This window comes from Microplitis demolitor, chromosome 10 (assembly GCF_026212275.2).
Source record: "Microplitis demolitor isolate Queensland-Clemson2020A chromosome 10, iyMicDemo2.1a, whole genome shotgun sequence".
NCBI classification, from domain to species: domain Eukaryota; kingdom Metazoa; phylum Arthropoda; class Insecta; order Hymenoptera; family Braconidae; genus Microplitis; species Microplitis demolitor.
The window spans coordinates 10,574,130-10,590,183 of record NC_068554.1 but is presented as its reverse complement, the minus strand read 5'-3'; the positions used below and the strand labels follow the sequence as shown (position 1 = coordinate 10,590,183).

Here is a 16,054-nt window from a genome sequence, read left to right as displayed (position 1 = left end):
TTTCGTTTTTTGGAAAAAAATTTTTTCTTTCTCTTTACTTTACATTTACTTTACATTTACCGAATAACTAACGTAAAAATGGAAGAAAATCTGGAAAAAACTAGTTTTTTCATTTTGGTGATGATTACACAAATTAAAGAACAAAACTTGTTCCTTTAATTGTTTTATATAACTTTAAGCAATCGGCCCGGACAAACAGTTCGATGGATCAATCTGAAAATTCCCAGGGTTTTTGTGGGTACATTAAGCTGTAAAATTACCTGGCAACATTATTTTGTTCATTGATTTTTACAAAGTAGCCATGAGCTGAGTACACGGACGAAAAATTCCAATATTACTATCGTAATCCTGGACTATACTTTTATTATCTGTAACTTCCATATACATGATACGAAAATTTACAGTTTCTAAAAGATTTTTTACTATTCACTATTGTAATTTCATTAAGAGTTTGTTGTATAAAATTCAATAAGAAATATTACAATCTTACTATCGTAAATAGTAAAAGAATAAAAAATAAGATTTAATTATAATATTTATCCTTTATTCTTCCTCTTAATTTACAGCGCTGTCTCTATGTTTTTACAATACAAGCCACAAAAATTACGATAGTTGGATTGTAAATTTTCTGAAATGGTATAGTATAAGCCATCTGAAGCGTTTACGTATGAAAGACAAATGTTGTCACAATACCATGATGTGATGCTTGTGTGAGAGTATATATGTACATACAAATGATAACATCTATTTCGTTCGTATTATGTGTGGTTCAACTATGTATATTTATAAATCAGTGCTTCTTTACCTTCATTGTAGTGCAGAAATAGAGGTTATTTTCCATGACATTCTTCGGACAATGATAAATAAAAAATTGAAAAAAAAAAAAACTGTGCTTTCTTCATGACAAAATTGCATAAATTAAGGAATATAATAATATAATAATTTGGTGGTGTAAGTATATTTATTATTATTCATTTCTCATTAAACTAAATATTCTGTGGGTATTTTGTTCGTTTTAAAATTATTTATCTGGACGTAAAGTTTATTTTTATAAATAAGTAGTATCATTGTCATAGAATAAATGATTCTAAAAGAATGATTTTTTTTTTAATAAATTCGATTCTCCTAATTTTGTTACAGAATATTATTTATTTGTCGACAATGAATAATTTTACCCGACTTGGCGATGAGGTAAACATTTCAATAACCTCAAATTATGGACATTTAATGTTTCTTTCTGAAGTTAGCCGACGCCTAATAATTTTTGGATTTATTTAAAAATGATTAATTATGAAAAAAAAAATTTTCGAAAAAATTGCACCTATGGTTTTTTTAAATTCCTACATGTGCATATTTTGGATACAAAGGAATGAGTTATTTTTATTCAAAAAGAAACAAGTATAATACTTTTTGAACCTGATGTGATATTATAACTTATAAGCAAATTAATGAATAATTAATAATAATTCATAAATTTATATACCAAAAAAGTATATTTTAAAAAATATTAAATAAATGTTTTATTATTATTACTTCAACATGTTTTATTTTTATTTCGACATTGTATTTACCTTCTCTATTTAATTATTAAAAAAAAAATAATAAGAAAATGATAAATTTTCTTTTTTCTTTATTGTAAGTTTTACTTTTTTAAGGAAATAAATTTTACTCCGTTGGCTTCTAATTATATTTTGATATTTAAAGAAATTCTACATTACCGACTCATTCATTTTACGACAGTTGCATTGTAATTTTTATTAACACAACATGTATAATTTACTCTATAGTATCTGATTTTCTCTATCTTGTAGTAGTATTAATTATAAAACAAAATTTACGATAGTCTATTGTAAAAATTATGATTTAAATTTTATAGTCCACCGTTACGATACCATATAATGAAAATTACGATAGTTAAATCGTAAAAAATCCGGGAATTTTTTTTCCGTGTAAAAAACCAGAAAATGGCCATTTTTTGTGGGTTTTTCAAATTGATATTAAGGATGAAAAAAAAATTAAAAAAAAAAAAATCTAAAATAGAGCTTGTAGGGTGTTTATTCAAGTTTTTCAAACTGCCCTTTAAATTACTGTGCGACCATTAGTTGCCGAGATATCGAAAATCAAAGACAAGAGGATCCTTTTTCATTTGAAGGCTGATATTTCAGCAGCATATTGTCGTACAGAGAAACAAAAAAAGCAAATATTAGCTGAATAAATTTCCTAAATGCGCCATGAATTGGTTTTTTCGAAAAAAATTTTCCCGGCCTCGTAGACCTAAAAAACAAAACTAAAAAATTTAGAAAAATTTTGTCTCGGCCTATTTCTTATGATTCCACAAAAACCGTGGCTCAGAAAATCATTTGGCTGAAAAATCTTCAAACAAGAGAATTCAAGCTTCAATTTTGTTTTTATTTTTTTTATTTTTTCAATACTATCATTTCCACGAAAATATAGACTTCCAAAAATCGCTAAAAATTTTATAAAATTTTCTTGTTCCTTTAATTTTTTGGATAAGTGTATGTTTATAAATGAGTCATACATTTCCATACATGACCATATATAAAGGCAGATAAATTTCTTCTGACTTATACAAAAATCATATAAGATTATATATGATCATGTATGATCACATTTGATACAACGTAAAGTATTTTTGCTCGATAGTTATTAATATCTATAAATAAATAAATTTCAATGAATTTTAATGAATAATAAAGTTAAAACATTTTTTTTTCGTTTAAACAATTTTTGTGGAACCTATATGTGTGTCATATATAATTATATCTAATAATTTATAATCATATCTAATCATATATGATCACATCTGATAAAAGAAGATCATATCTAATCATATATGATCATATCTAATCATATATGATCATATCTAATCATATATGATCATATCTAATCATATATGATCATATCTAATCATATATGATCAGACATGGCCAATTTTCATAGATGATCATGAATGCTCATATATGATTATTAGAGCCAGGAAGTTTGCCCTGCTAAAAATAGCGCTAAAAAAATGTTTATAACGACAATTTTGATTGGCTCATTTAATTTTTAAATTAAATCGAATTCGAAAGAAAGCAAAAAAACGATCTACAATAAAATCAATTTTAAATATCACTAAAATATTTATAAGAGATAACTTAAAATTCTTTCTGTCAAATATAAAATACAAGAAAAACCAATTTATTTTTTATAGAAAGAAAACTAGAAAAAGTACGATAGAATATAAATGTCAGCAAGGAATAAAAATCGAAGAACAGGATTTTTTTAATTGAAAAAAAAAACTGACTAGGTCTTCGTTTGACAGCTCGACTTCTTAGTACTCCAGCTTGTTCGTCCAACTACTCCGATTTTTTTTGCTGCTTAAAAAAAAAAAAAAACATCGTCTCGGTTCAAGTTTGACGGCTCAACTACTTGGCACTCCAGCTTGTTCAATCAACTACTCCAATTTCTTTTACATTTAAAAAAAAAACCAATTGACTCGGTCTAAGTTTGACAACTTGACATCTTGGTAGTCCAGCTTGCTCGATAAACAACTCCAATTTTTTTCGCTGTAAAAAAAAAACACCGAACTCGGTCCGAGTTGGACTGCTCGACCTCTTGGGACTACAGCTTTTTCGATCAACTCCTCGTATTTTTTAGCTGTTTTTCTTTTATAAAAACAAAAAGTTGACTCGGCCCAAATTTAAAAGCTCCACCACTTGGTACTCCAGCTTGTTCGATCAACTACACCAATTTTTTTTGCTTTAAAAAGAAAAAAAAAACCAGTTGACTCGGTCTAAGTTTGACAGCTTAACATCTTGGTACTCCAGCTTGTTCGATCAACTACTCCAATATTTTTTACTTTGAAAAAAAAAAAAAAAAAAAAAAAAAAAATTGTCGACTCGTATTGGTTTGTTCGTTTAATTATTTTATTATTTTTGGCTGTTTATTTTATTTAAAAAAAAACAGCTTGCTCGGTCCAAGTATGACATCTCAATCACTTGGTACTTAATGTTGTGTTTTTGTTCTGACTTTTTCAGAAGATTAAAAGTTTTTCATGCTGGTCTAGCCGACACAAAGTTACGGGGTAGTCTTCGATTGAAATTTTTAAGAAAATTGCAATTTTTTTCTCAACATTTTTAGGGAATTAATATTTTTCAGTGCAAATGTAAAGAAGATATAGAAAAAAATAATCTCTACAAACAGAACTTGAGTGTTATTAATGTCTGTGTAGCATAGACAAAATTACGCTCAACTCTTGGCAAAAATTTAATTTTTGTCAAAAGAATTGGATTGTAATTTTTGATTCTTTTATATTCTTTTGAGCTTTCTAGGTAACGGACTATCTAACAAAATTTGAAAGATTATTAATTAATCAAACTATAACAGATTTAACATCTTCCTACAACCTTATTTCGTCCAGATTTGATAAAAATTTAGTTATCGAAAATCGAAGTAAAGATCTTAATTTCTTAGTTTTCAGAACATAGTTATTTCCAATGCCACATGTAGCAAGTAGTACCATATGCTCAATCGGCGTTATTTGTTAATCGGTTATAGGTGATGTTCACTTTTGATAACGACCAAGTTCAGACAACTGTATCAACTTTTTAATTATTTATTTTTCTTTTGTTTGACGTTTGTCTTCAATATTTAATATCGTCGTTTTGATAATTCTGTCTGAATTCCTATTAATTATTAATTTTCACAATTTCTTTAACATGTACGCTTCAATTTTTTGGCCGAAACAAAGAACTACGAGTGTAATCAAGTCAACGTTGATAAAAAATCAACAAACTTTGAATCATGTGTCTGTTCGATGGGGGCGAAAACATGTATCTGCTCTCATTATCGCCGAACGTGGTAAGATTTGAGATATTTTATCTCTTTTTATTCACTGATTAATTTGACTTATTTTCAAAATAATAGATGATCGTGATTGGTTGGAAAACCTCATCGTCAATACTGATGGAATTATCACCGGTTACAGTGCTATTTCTGATACTTCAGCAACTACAACTGATATTGAAGCTCCTGTTTCTGCTAACGCTCCTGTCACTGTTACTTTTACTCTATCAACATCGACTGTTTGTAATTCTACCACTGATGCTGTAACTGCTACTACTGCTGGCACTACTGCTTCTCCTAGTTCAAGAACTACAATTACTGGTACTGCTGCTATCTTTATTGTTTCTCCTAGTTCAAGAACTACAACTTCTGGCGCTGCAATTGCTACTGCTGGTTGTTCTACTGTTTTGCCAGGTTCTTACTGACAGTCTTGCTGGAACTGTTTCACGCGATTTTACACGTGATTTTTGGCATCTTCACCACCAATCTTGCTTGTGATCTTGCTGACATTATCTATAGTAATTAACGTGGTTAATAGTAGAATATTCTTGAGGTGAACGAGCTGTACAATATCCAGACTCCTTACCATAACGGAGAATAGAATAGTTTTTTTGTCGGATGATAGGCTGATAGGGAGGACTCTTGGAATGACAATATCCAGGTTCTATACCAGGATAAAGAAAACGAAATTCTTCACGTTTTCCAGCTCGGATCATTCAATTACTTTTAATTTTCATTATTCTCCTATTTTTTTCAATAAAAAATAAGTTGACCCTGCCAAACTTGGATGGCTGCAGCATTTGGAACTTCAGCCTGGACCATAAAATCTACAGTAACATTTTTTTTTTAAAAAACGAAACAGCTGACCTGGTCTCACTTAGACTGCTGGAACACTTAGTTATTCAGCTTGTATCATGAACTTGACCTAAATCATTTTTATTTTGAAAAAAACGCTGACCTCGCCCAACTTGGACAACTGGATCACACTGTACTGCATCCTTGATCATCAAATAAACCTCAATATTTTTTTTCTTTCTATTTTCATTACAGCGGACAATTAAAAGGACGATTTCCAGGCCAATAGTCAAGGTGCATGGTAGGATGTCATTGAGGTTATGTAAAAGGACAATACCTAGACTCTTCAGCAGAATAAAAGATAGAATAGTTTTCCCGTTGGATTAAAGGACGATAGGAAGGACTATTTAATCGAAAATATTCAGACTCGTTAGCAGTATGAACAAAAGGAATGTTTTTTTTCAGTTTATTTCAGTTGACCTTAAAATTATTCTATTGTTTATTCTGTTAGCTAGTCTCGCTGTTATTCTTTAAATAGTCATTTTACTTGACCTTATAAATATCTTAAAGCTCAACTGAAAGGACATTTGGAAAGACAATTTGAAGGAAAATATCAACGCTAATGACTGGGATTCATGGTATAATATTTTTGACGTTAAGCAAAAGGACAACATTGAGCCAAGTTAGTAGGATAAAGAATAGGATACTTTCGAGCTCTAATAAAAAGAAGTTGGAAGTATTATTCATGTTATAATATTCAGACTAGTTCGCGGGATAGAGCGTACAATAATTGGAAGGTCATATAGGAAGACAATGAAAAGAATAGTCTTATAAAGGATATCTATGTCGGTAAACAAGATGTTTAGCAGAGTAGAACTTGAAAGGTTGGGTAGAAGAACTATAGTGGTGACAGTTTAATGAACAAAATCTGGGTGGGTTTGATGTATTAACTCAAGAATTTTTTATGGATCGAGTAGATGAAAAATCGAACGAATAGTTCGCTGGACCATATGAAACAGATTAAAGAGCGTTAGCCATACCGTAACTATGACAACGATAACTTAGTAAGACCAATTTGCTAATTAAAAAACGAAAAATTCATATTAACAGTCTTTATTATTGTTACATTATTAACATTAATAAATTTGAAAAAACCTATTTCTCAGCTGCTATTTCTACATGAATTTAATTGAACTTATAGGAAAAAGAAATCAATTATTTTTCTATCTGCTGTTAAAATAAATAAACACGTGTTTTTCCAAATTATCGAGTGTAAATCCATGACGCTTGACTCCAAAAACAGTTTTAAAGTCCGAGAATGATCTTTCCGTATCACATGTTGTGATAGAAGCATGACTCATACACTGCACATCATTATCATTCCATGTCGCAGGAATAACTTCTCGTTGGTCACCTTGCATCCGTAGGAAAATATTTAATTAAGTCTGAGTGAAACCATTTTTTCTAACTGAAACATTTTCTATTTTTTGGCATACAAAGTCAGGAATTTCGATGTCTATCATAATTTGTCAAGCTGCATTCACTGCAATATTGATTGATTCTTCTAGTTCCATACCTCTGGTCTCTAATCTAGTGATCACGTGATGGATAATTGGAAATTTTCGATGGATAAAATCAAAATCTCGATGAAGGTTACGTCTTCTCCATAGAGATTGAACACGACGTACAACAGCAGAGTCAGGAATTACTGCATTCATTACTCGTTGGATTTGATGGAAATTTTCACTATAATATGAGGCGGCTTTTAGCCACTCGCCCCAGCAAGTGATTATTGGTTGTGGAGGAAGCGGAATATGAGGCAGCATCTCTTTAAATAATCTTTTTCTTTCTGGTGACTTTAAAAAAACCAATTTTGTATTGGCGATAACGCGATTAACGTCTTCGTAGGAATTCCGAATTTTCTCAGCAACTCTGTGAAAACCGTGGGCGAGGCAAGTGATGTGAATCATTTTTTCGTAATTTCTTCGAAGTAGATTTCCTGCAGCAACCATGTACGGAGCTCCATCAAAAAGGAACAGAAGAACACGATTATTCTGGATTCCACCGGGCTATAATTTATGCAAAGAGCTTTCGATAAATAACACAATGTTGTCAGCATCAGCTCTCGGTATTTCGCTGCATTTAATTAATCTTGGCGTACTTATATTACCGGCAATCAATGGAGCAATTATCGCGTATGTGATGAAACGTCCCTGTACGTTAGTTGTTTCATCAACAGATATATAAATCGGATGATCTGCAATTTCTTCTCGAATCTTTTCCAAACGCATTTCATATACGGTATTGACATACTTTTTACGCAACGTTGATGGATCAGGTATCATTTGCAGCGTATACTTTTGCAGAAATCCCCGAAACAGCGTATTATTGAGTTTTTCTGGTGGTATATCAGCAGCCATGAGTGCTTCGCTTAGCTCGTAGTTAAAAGTGCTCTTACGAACAGGGCATGCTTCAACTGCGTCTTGGTCTGCGTGCGGAGGTTCAGCACGAGGATTTGCATTATTCACATGGTTACCTGCGTTAATATCCCCGGACAAAATATCCCCGACAAAATATCCCCCGACATAATATCCCCGCGACAAAATATCTCCAGACAAAATATCTCAGGACAAAATATCTTCATGACAAAATATCTACGAATATTTACGTTGACTTAAAAAATTTTAATACGAGCAATGCAAGATAATAAAGAAAGAAATAAGTATGAAATATTAAAGATTATTTTGCACTTATTTATTAACATTAATGAAAACAATTGAATTAAAAACCGTAAGATGGACGGTGGAGTAAAGGACTTTCATGATATAATGTAATTTTAATAGTTATTATACTAAAAATTATGTTTATCATTAGACAATTGTTATTATTAGTAAAATAATAATAATGATAATAATAATTAATAATAATAATAATTTTTATTAAAAACCGTAAGATGGACGGTGGAGTAAAGGACTTTCATGATATAATGTAATTTTAATAGTTATTATACTAAAAATTATGTTTTTCATTACAAAATTGTTATTATTAGTAAAATAATAATAATGATAATAATAATTAATAATAATAATAATAATTTTTTTTTTTTTTTTTTTAACTCGACGGCGACAACGGACAAAGACATACAGGTTTTGGGTGTGTGTAATCACAAAAACATGTTAACATAAATGCGTGCAATAGTACGTGCCCTTTTTTCAGGCATTTTGTGTGGGTGTAAATACACAAATATCTGAATGCACCCACTTGCAATAACATTGTGCCCTTTTTTCACACATTACTTCATTAATTATTCAACGATAGGGATATTTTGTCAAAATATATTTTGTCATGAAGATATTTTATCCTGAGATGTTTTGTCTGGAGATATTTTGTCGCGGGGATATTATGTCGGGGGATATTTTGTCGAGGATATTTTGTCGGGGATATTTTGTCCGGGGATATTAACGCGTGTCACCATTCACATGCCTGCTATTTTCATGATGACGATTAATGTCACGCTTCGTAACGTATGTTATGTTAACTTTACAGAAAGTACAATAAATGCTATTATCACCAGGTTCATACACTCCAGGTGGCAATTGCAGTTCTTGAAAGATGTGTTGCCATTTTTGTTGAAACGTCGGCAGCAATCTGGGCATTATTTGAATAGATACAACTTATTAGCGAACAGTGACGAACACTAATTAAATACGACGAGACGGTTTAGTTATTAAATTAAAATCAGAGATGATTGAACAAAATTATTTGTAATGTACTTGATTTTAAAAAATTTTCAATAACTTACTGAATGAAATAAGCGACAAACAAAAATATTTTAATGAGATAATCGTTCATTTGTTAACTTTTTTTTTTTTAATTGCACTGATTAATCGAATGCAAAAATTTTTTAAATGACTACAATTTATATTGTTATTTTTGAAATTTAAATTTAAAAAAAGGGAGCTGAAAAAGTTCCTGGTCATTTGGCCATCAAGGCTAAAATACCAAGTACTCTAGCTGACTAAGATAAGCAGAGTCAGGTATTTTTTTACGGAAAAAAAGAACAACAATAACAATAGGAGTAATTAAATAATCTAAACAAGAGCACTGTCATCCAGTTGTCTAGGATGGGGAAGTCAAGGTTTTTATCCTAAATAATAATAAAATAAATTAGAAGAAATTGCGTAACTCAAGTTGAAGTACTGAATCCTCCAAGATGTACAAAATTATTTTATTTCTATTAAACAACAAATTCTTTTGATACTAAAAAGAGTTAGTTGTCCAACTCGAAAAACTTGAATATTAAGTACTCCAGCTTGGACATTGAATTACTCCAATTGTTTTTGTTTTTTTTCTTTGAATAAAAAAAAAGCTAACTTGGTCACAAAACTAACGTTGCCAGAAACTTTTTTAGCTTAATGTACCCCCAATAACCCTGTCAATTTTCAAATTGTACTATCAAAACATTTTTTGGGAATGATCGATCAAATTTTAGTTGAACAATTCAAGGAACAAGTTTTGTGTAAGCGTAATTAAAATGAGAAAATAATTTTTTTTCAACTTTTTCAAATTTTTCCGTTGGTTACTCACCGAATGCAAGGGAATTTAAAAAAAAAAGTTTCCGAAAAGTTAAAAAAAAAATGAAACTTTTTTTATTGTGTAAATTGTGCGAAATTTATTTTTATAAATTTTTTTTCTTTTGTCATTTCCTTGCATTTAGAAATTTTTCGTCTCGCGGCATTTTTCATGTTTGTGCAATAGCCTGCTCTTAAAAAATTTTGCTAAACATGCACCGAAACTAGAGATATCTAGCTATAAACTGCTTTTCTTAAAATTACGATACGATTATTTTTCACAAAGTTACAGCTTTCTAAAAATCACAGAAATATTTATAAAATTTTTCTGTTCCTTTAATTTTTCGCGTAAGTCTACATGTTTTTACATGTCCGTATATAATCATTTATGATCTTATGTGGACTGAACATCGAGTAAAAATACTTTATGTTGTGTCATATATGCCCATGCATGACCATATATGATCTTATATGATTTGGGTATGTTATAGAAAAAATTTCTTTGCCTTTATATATGGTTGTATATAAACATGTATGAATCATACATGAACCTATATGAATCATATTTGAACATATATGATTTATGTATGATGTTATGTGGTCATATCTAATTATACATAGCCAGATATGAACTTTTTTTCGCGGGTATATCTTTATGTATGTTCATATATGTCCATACATGATCATATATGATATTATGTGGACTGAACATCGAGTAAAAATACTTTATGTTGTGTCATATATGCCCATACATGATCTTATATGATTTGGGTATAAATCGGACGAATTTTCTCTACCATTCTATATGGTCATATATGAACATGTATGACTCATATATAAACATATATGATTCATATTTGATCTTATATGGTCATATCTAATTATATATAGCCAGACATGAACATTTTTTTCCCAGGTATAGTTTATGAATTTAATGCTGTTAAATGACAGTTGTTTTAGAACTTTGCCAATAAAGTATTAAATGCAAAGAAATCAAACTGCCATTAATTAATGATTTTCAAACTTGATAAAAAAAACTAAACAATGACTGAATATAAAAGTTTAGATAATATTATAATGCTTGAAATTAATTTACCTGCAACAGAGAATTAAAAGAAACTTGTAGAACAGTAATATTTTTGAAACGATCAAGTGGCCATATTCCAATAACTCGAGACAAGATTTTATAAGGTCCTAATGCATAACTTGTATCGGAATTCCATTTCACTGGTACGGTATTTTTGCAATTCATGCTCTAGATGTTAATTCAAAAGGTGTATGTCTTGTACTGGATCGGAGTAGTACTGACATCTTATAACTCATTTATAATTTACGGAGCTATCATTTTCCGCGAATATATTTATGAGTAATTCATATATCAAATGCATAAGTGATAAGCTTGAACATTTTTATTTCTATATTATCACATTAAAGTATCTTTTATAAAATATGAGTAAAATATTTTTTTATGGAATGAATATTTATATTATTGTTAAAATAACACTCAAACATGATTTTAATATCAACCGTTCTCGAATTCGAATATTCTATTCAACTTGACTAGATTTTTAATTACGCAATTCGTACAAAAAACGAAAAAAGCCACATATTTAAAATATATCATATAATTTCTAATAAAACTCAATAAAAAACTGTAAAGTTTGATCTAACAAATTGTTTTGAAAAAAAAAAAAAAAAAAAATGTCATCTGGCAGCCAGAATGGAAGGTAGATTTTTTGAAAATTTTCAGCACTTCCTTGACTTTTGGTAGCTTGTGCTTAGTTTAAAACGAAAACGGCCATTATTCATTTTTACTAAGGTTGAAGCCAATTTTTGAAGATCAGTTTTTCAATTCGAGATTCTTTATCCGTGATTTAAATATTGTGAGTACACTTATATAATTACATATAAATGTATGACCAACAATTTTTTTTTTAACTTGTACAAAAATTGAAAGTACAAATAAAAATAAAAATTTTGGCACCAATCCGGGCTCTTAATAATGATATTTAGGTTTGCCTCAATCCATTTTTCTATTTTCCATTTAAATAACACAGGAAAAAATTTTTTTTTTTTTTAGAATTTTCCAGTTCCCAACCTAATCAACGGATTTTTATGCACAATACACTTTGTTGTAGGAAATTGAACGCTCTACAAAAAAAGACATCATTTTTTGATAAATCCCACTGTTCAAAAGTTATTTAATCCTTAAGTCAAATTTATAGTAAATTTTAAGACTTTTTTACTTTTCCGCCGAAACTATCAGTCTTTTAAAAAAATGTCATTAAAACTTTTTGTAGACAATTTTACTTCTTACAAATTATTATGAATAAAGTTTTTAAAAATTCCAAATTTTTCACAAGTTATTCTCATTTCAATGTTAAGCTCTTAAAAAAATAGATTTCTGATTGATTTCAAGAGCTTGACATTGAAATACAAATAACTTGTGAACAATGTGGAATTTCGAAAATTTTTATTTAGAATAGTTTGTGAGGAATGAAATTGTCTACAAAAAGTTCCAATGAAATTGTTTGATAAGACTGATAGTTTCGCTGAAAAAGGAAAAAAATCTCAAAATATACAATAAATTTGACTTAAGGCTTAAATAACTTTTGAACAGTGGGATTTATCGAAAAATGATAAGAGATTTTTTTTGTACAGCGTTCAATTTCCTACAACAAAGTGTACTGTGCATAAAAATCCGTTGATTAGTTTGGGAACTGGAAAATTCTAAAAAAAAAATTGTTTTTTCCCGTGTTATTTAAATGAAAAATAGAAAAATGGATTGAGGCAAACCTTAATATCATTATTAAGAACCTGGATTGGTGTCAAAATTTTTATTTTTAGATGTACTTTCAATTTCTCTACACAATAAAAAAAAAAATTGTTTGTTTTTTTGAAATACCCTAATATATATATATATTAGACTGGGCCAAAAAAGACGACGATATTTTTTTCTTGATACTGAGAAAATATTATTCCTGATGACCAAAAAAAATTATTGTGCAAACTTGAGCCCTTAATGTTGATACTAAGAAGTGTATCGTTACGACTATTAGTTTCTTGACAGAACTTTTATTTTTTACCCAACACTCGAAAATCATCTATCTTAAAAATTTGAGCAATGTATATTCCTGAAGGAAATTAAATTCCCTACAAAAAATCTCTCTTAGTAAATTGACATAAAAGGAACGCGGTGTATCCACCGTAATTCCACGGAGGATTTGTGCCATTTTACCACTGTGGTTCCACGGTATATCCACCGCGTAATCACAGTGGAAACACCGTATTAACCATGATTTGTTTTTTAAGAAACTCTCAAATGACAATTGTATCATATCAAATTCGATTCCAAATTGAATAATTTACAAAATAAATTTCATTTTTTACTAAACTATATATATATTAGGGTGGCCTAAAAAAACCGAATATTTTTTTTTTTCGAGTCTCTTATGAAAATTTGTTGGCTTACGATGTTTTAAAAAGCCTCTCCAAAAAACCAACTCGATAAAACATTTTCAAGAGGTCGCATACGAATTTTGAAAATATCAAAAATGATTGAAATTCGGATTTTTCAATTCAAAATTTTTTTTTTATTGTGGCAGCAATAATTCATATTTGTAAAACCATGTCTATGCTGAAAATTTTAGCCTAAAATTTAAATTTTTAAACGGCGCTCAAGAATTATGAATATTAACTGAAAAGGGTAATTCTCAGTTAAGACGTAAATCGCTTATTGAAAAAACGCGGCACGATAAAAAATTTGAAAATTTAATTAAACTTAATAATGTTTCGATCAAAACAATCATTCTCAACGTGTCTGCATGGCGGTCAGTTAATTTATTAATTTTATCTTGTTTTATAAGAAACCAGGGGAGATACTCAATCCAGGTGAGAGACTTGATAAACAGAGTGCCATTTTCTGTAAAAAAAACATAATAATCGAGTTTTTTCAATGAACTATATTGTGAATTATATTTATACGTTAAATTCAATAACAATACGCAACCTTTAAACAATAAAAAAACAGTAAAAAAAATTCTAGTTTGAAGTTTTCATATCTCCCCTGGATATCGTGTCTTTCCCCTGGTATGTACAAGACAGGGGAGATACACACAGGGGAGATATTTTTTAGTAACAAAAACAGAAGTAATGACAAATGTATTTATTGTACGCAATTAATCAAGAAAACTTAGAATTCATACACAAGAAGAAGTTATTATACAGATAAATTAAAATTTTTAGATAAATATTTTAGAAATAAAACTTACCAGGAGAGAGACTCCATATACTCATTCTCAACTGTATCCACAGAGTGTCAGTAATGAAATAAATAACAAAATGACTGCGCACCTAGTTTCAGTGGTGCTGACTACAAAGTATAAACTCAATGACGTTCATTCAAGGTCTTCAATTCCCGCAAGTCGGTAAACAAATGCCGATTTTACAGGAAAATAAAAATGCCAGGGTACGAGACGCAAAATGTGGGGGACATACTTAAACATATTTTTTTTTAAGAAAAAAAAAAATATCGTGTAATTTTACTCGCTTGATTACGGGAATTTATCTAATTTATTTTGTTGGAATATATAATTTAAATAATCTATTTGATTTCAAAGCACTTTAAATTACTAATACATAAACAGAATCAGCCCGGGAACAAGCCAGTGAAGAGATGTTTTCTGACTTTGAGATGAAATTGTAACTAAAATAAATAAAATAAAGAAATGAATTTGAGTGACCACTTACATGAGCACGAGTTTTACGAGATAATTACATTTTTGTAAATAATTTTTTTAGAAAAAAGATGATTTTTCACCGTGGACGTTGAATTTACCCGGGCCCATTGAGGACAATTTTTATAGTTGTCGGAGAGGATCACGGTCCTGGTGATCATCGTTATGAGGCCTTGCATTTTTGCAAGTTCACCTAACAATGAACTTAGCAAGCCCAATGTCTTCCGACAAACATATATAATTTTAACTATAGTAGATATTATTGTTTGTGAGTTGATAGGTGGAGGAGACATAGTTTTTATTTCGGTGATTTCCCGCCCCGAGTCTAAGAAAACACGTCGCGGGACCCAGCCGCTCTCAGTAGTCCCCACTAGTTTAGGAAGAACTGGGACCTGGCATTAGCTAAGCCCACCGTCGTACTCCCGTCGCTATGAGTCCTAGCTTCCAGCTGCCGTGGCCATTTTATGTCGTGTCTTTGTTATCAGGGGGTCTTGTCATTCGAAATTATGTCTCCTAGGAAGTTAATGCAGGTGTTTTATGATCCATCCTACAGAGTCCACTGTGTAAGATAAGGCACTTATACAATGGAGGATGCCTGTTATCCAAGAGCAACGTTGGTGGTGGAGGACTCCCTCATTATTGCTTTGACACGTTGGCTTACACCAAAGCTAGAGGTTCTGCGAATGTTTATAGGCCTCCGCCGCCATCAATGTTCGGCCGATAAAGGTGTTCTTCTTTGATAAGAAGCCCCATCCACTAGCCTAGTCATAGAGGCAGCAGATTCCTGCAGATTCGATCGAGCTTTTGTGTTCCACTATCATTTTGTAATGAAGTCGGCGCCACTTCCACTCGCTCGAAAAATCGTCGGTATTCCACCACCAAGGAGCTGCTAATGTAATGCACATAAATAGTATTGTGAATATGAAATTCATTGGTGCATGCCGGAATCGAACCTGGTCCAACGCTGTGGCAAGCAAGTACCTTGTTGAGAATGACCCATAATATGTAACTAATATTTTGAATCAGTTTTTATATTTTTTTATAACTCAATTATTGTCATTTCATTAAAATATAACTTTTGCATAGCCAAAAATATACAGGAAC

The 16,054-nt window shown here is 30.3% G+C and overlaps 1 protein-coding gene across 1 annotated transcript in view; it reads right to left on the bottom strand.

Annotated features, from left to right (window-relative positions):
* Nucleotides 1–11,507, bottom strand: part of LOC106693259 (uncharacterized) — a 78,993-nt gene extending 67,486 nt beyond the window's left edge. The window contains exon 1 of the mRNA XM_053742638.1: nt 11,311–11,507. Coding sequence (XP_053598613.1) covers nt 11,311–11,466 — 156 coding nt within the window. The 5' untranslated portion in view covers nt 11,467–11,507. The remainder of the gene's footprint in view (nt 1–11,310) is intronic.
* Between the last annotated feature and the right edge of the window lie 4,547 nt (nt 11,508–16,054).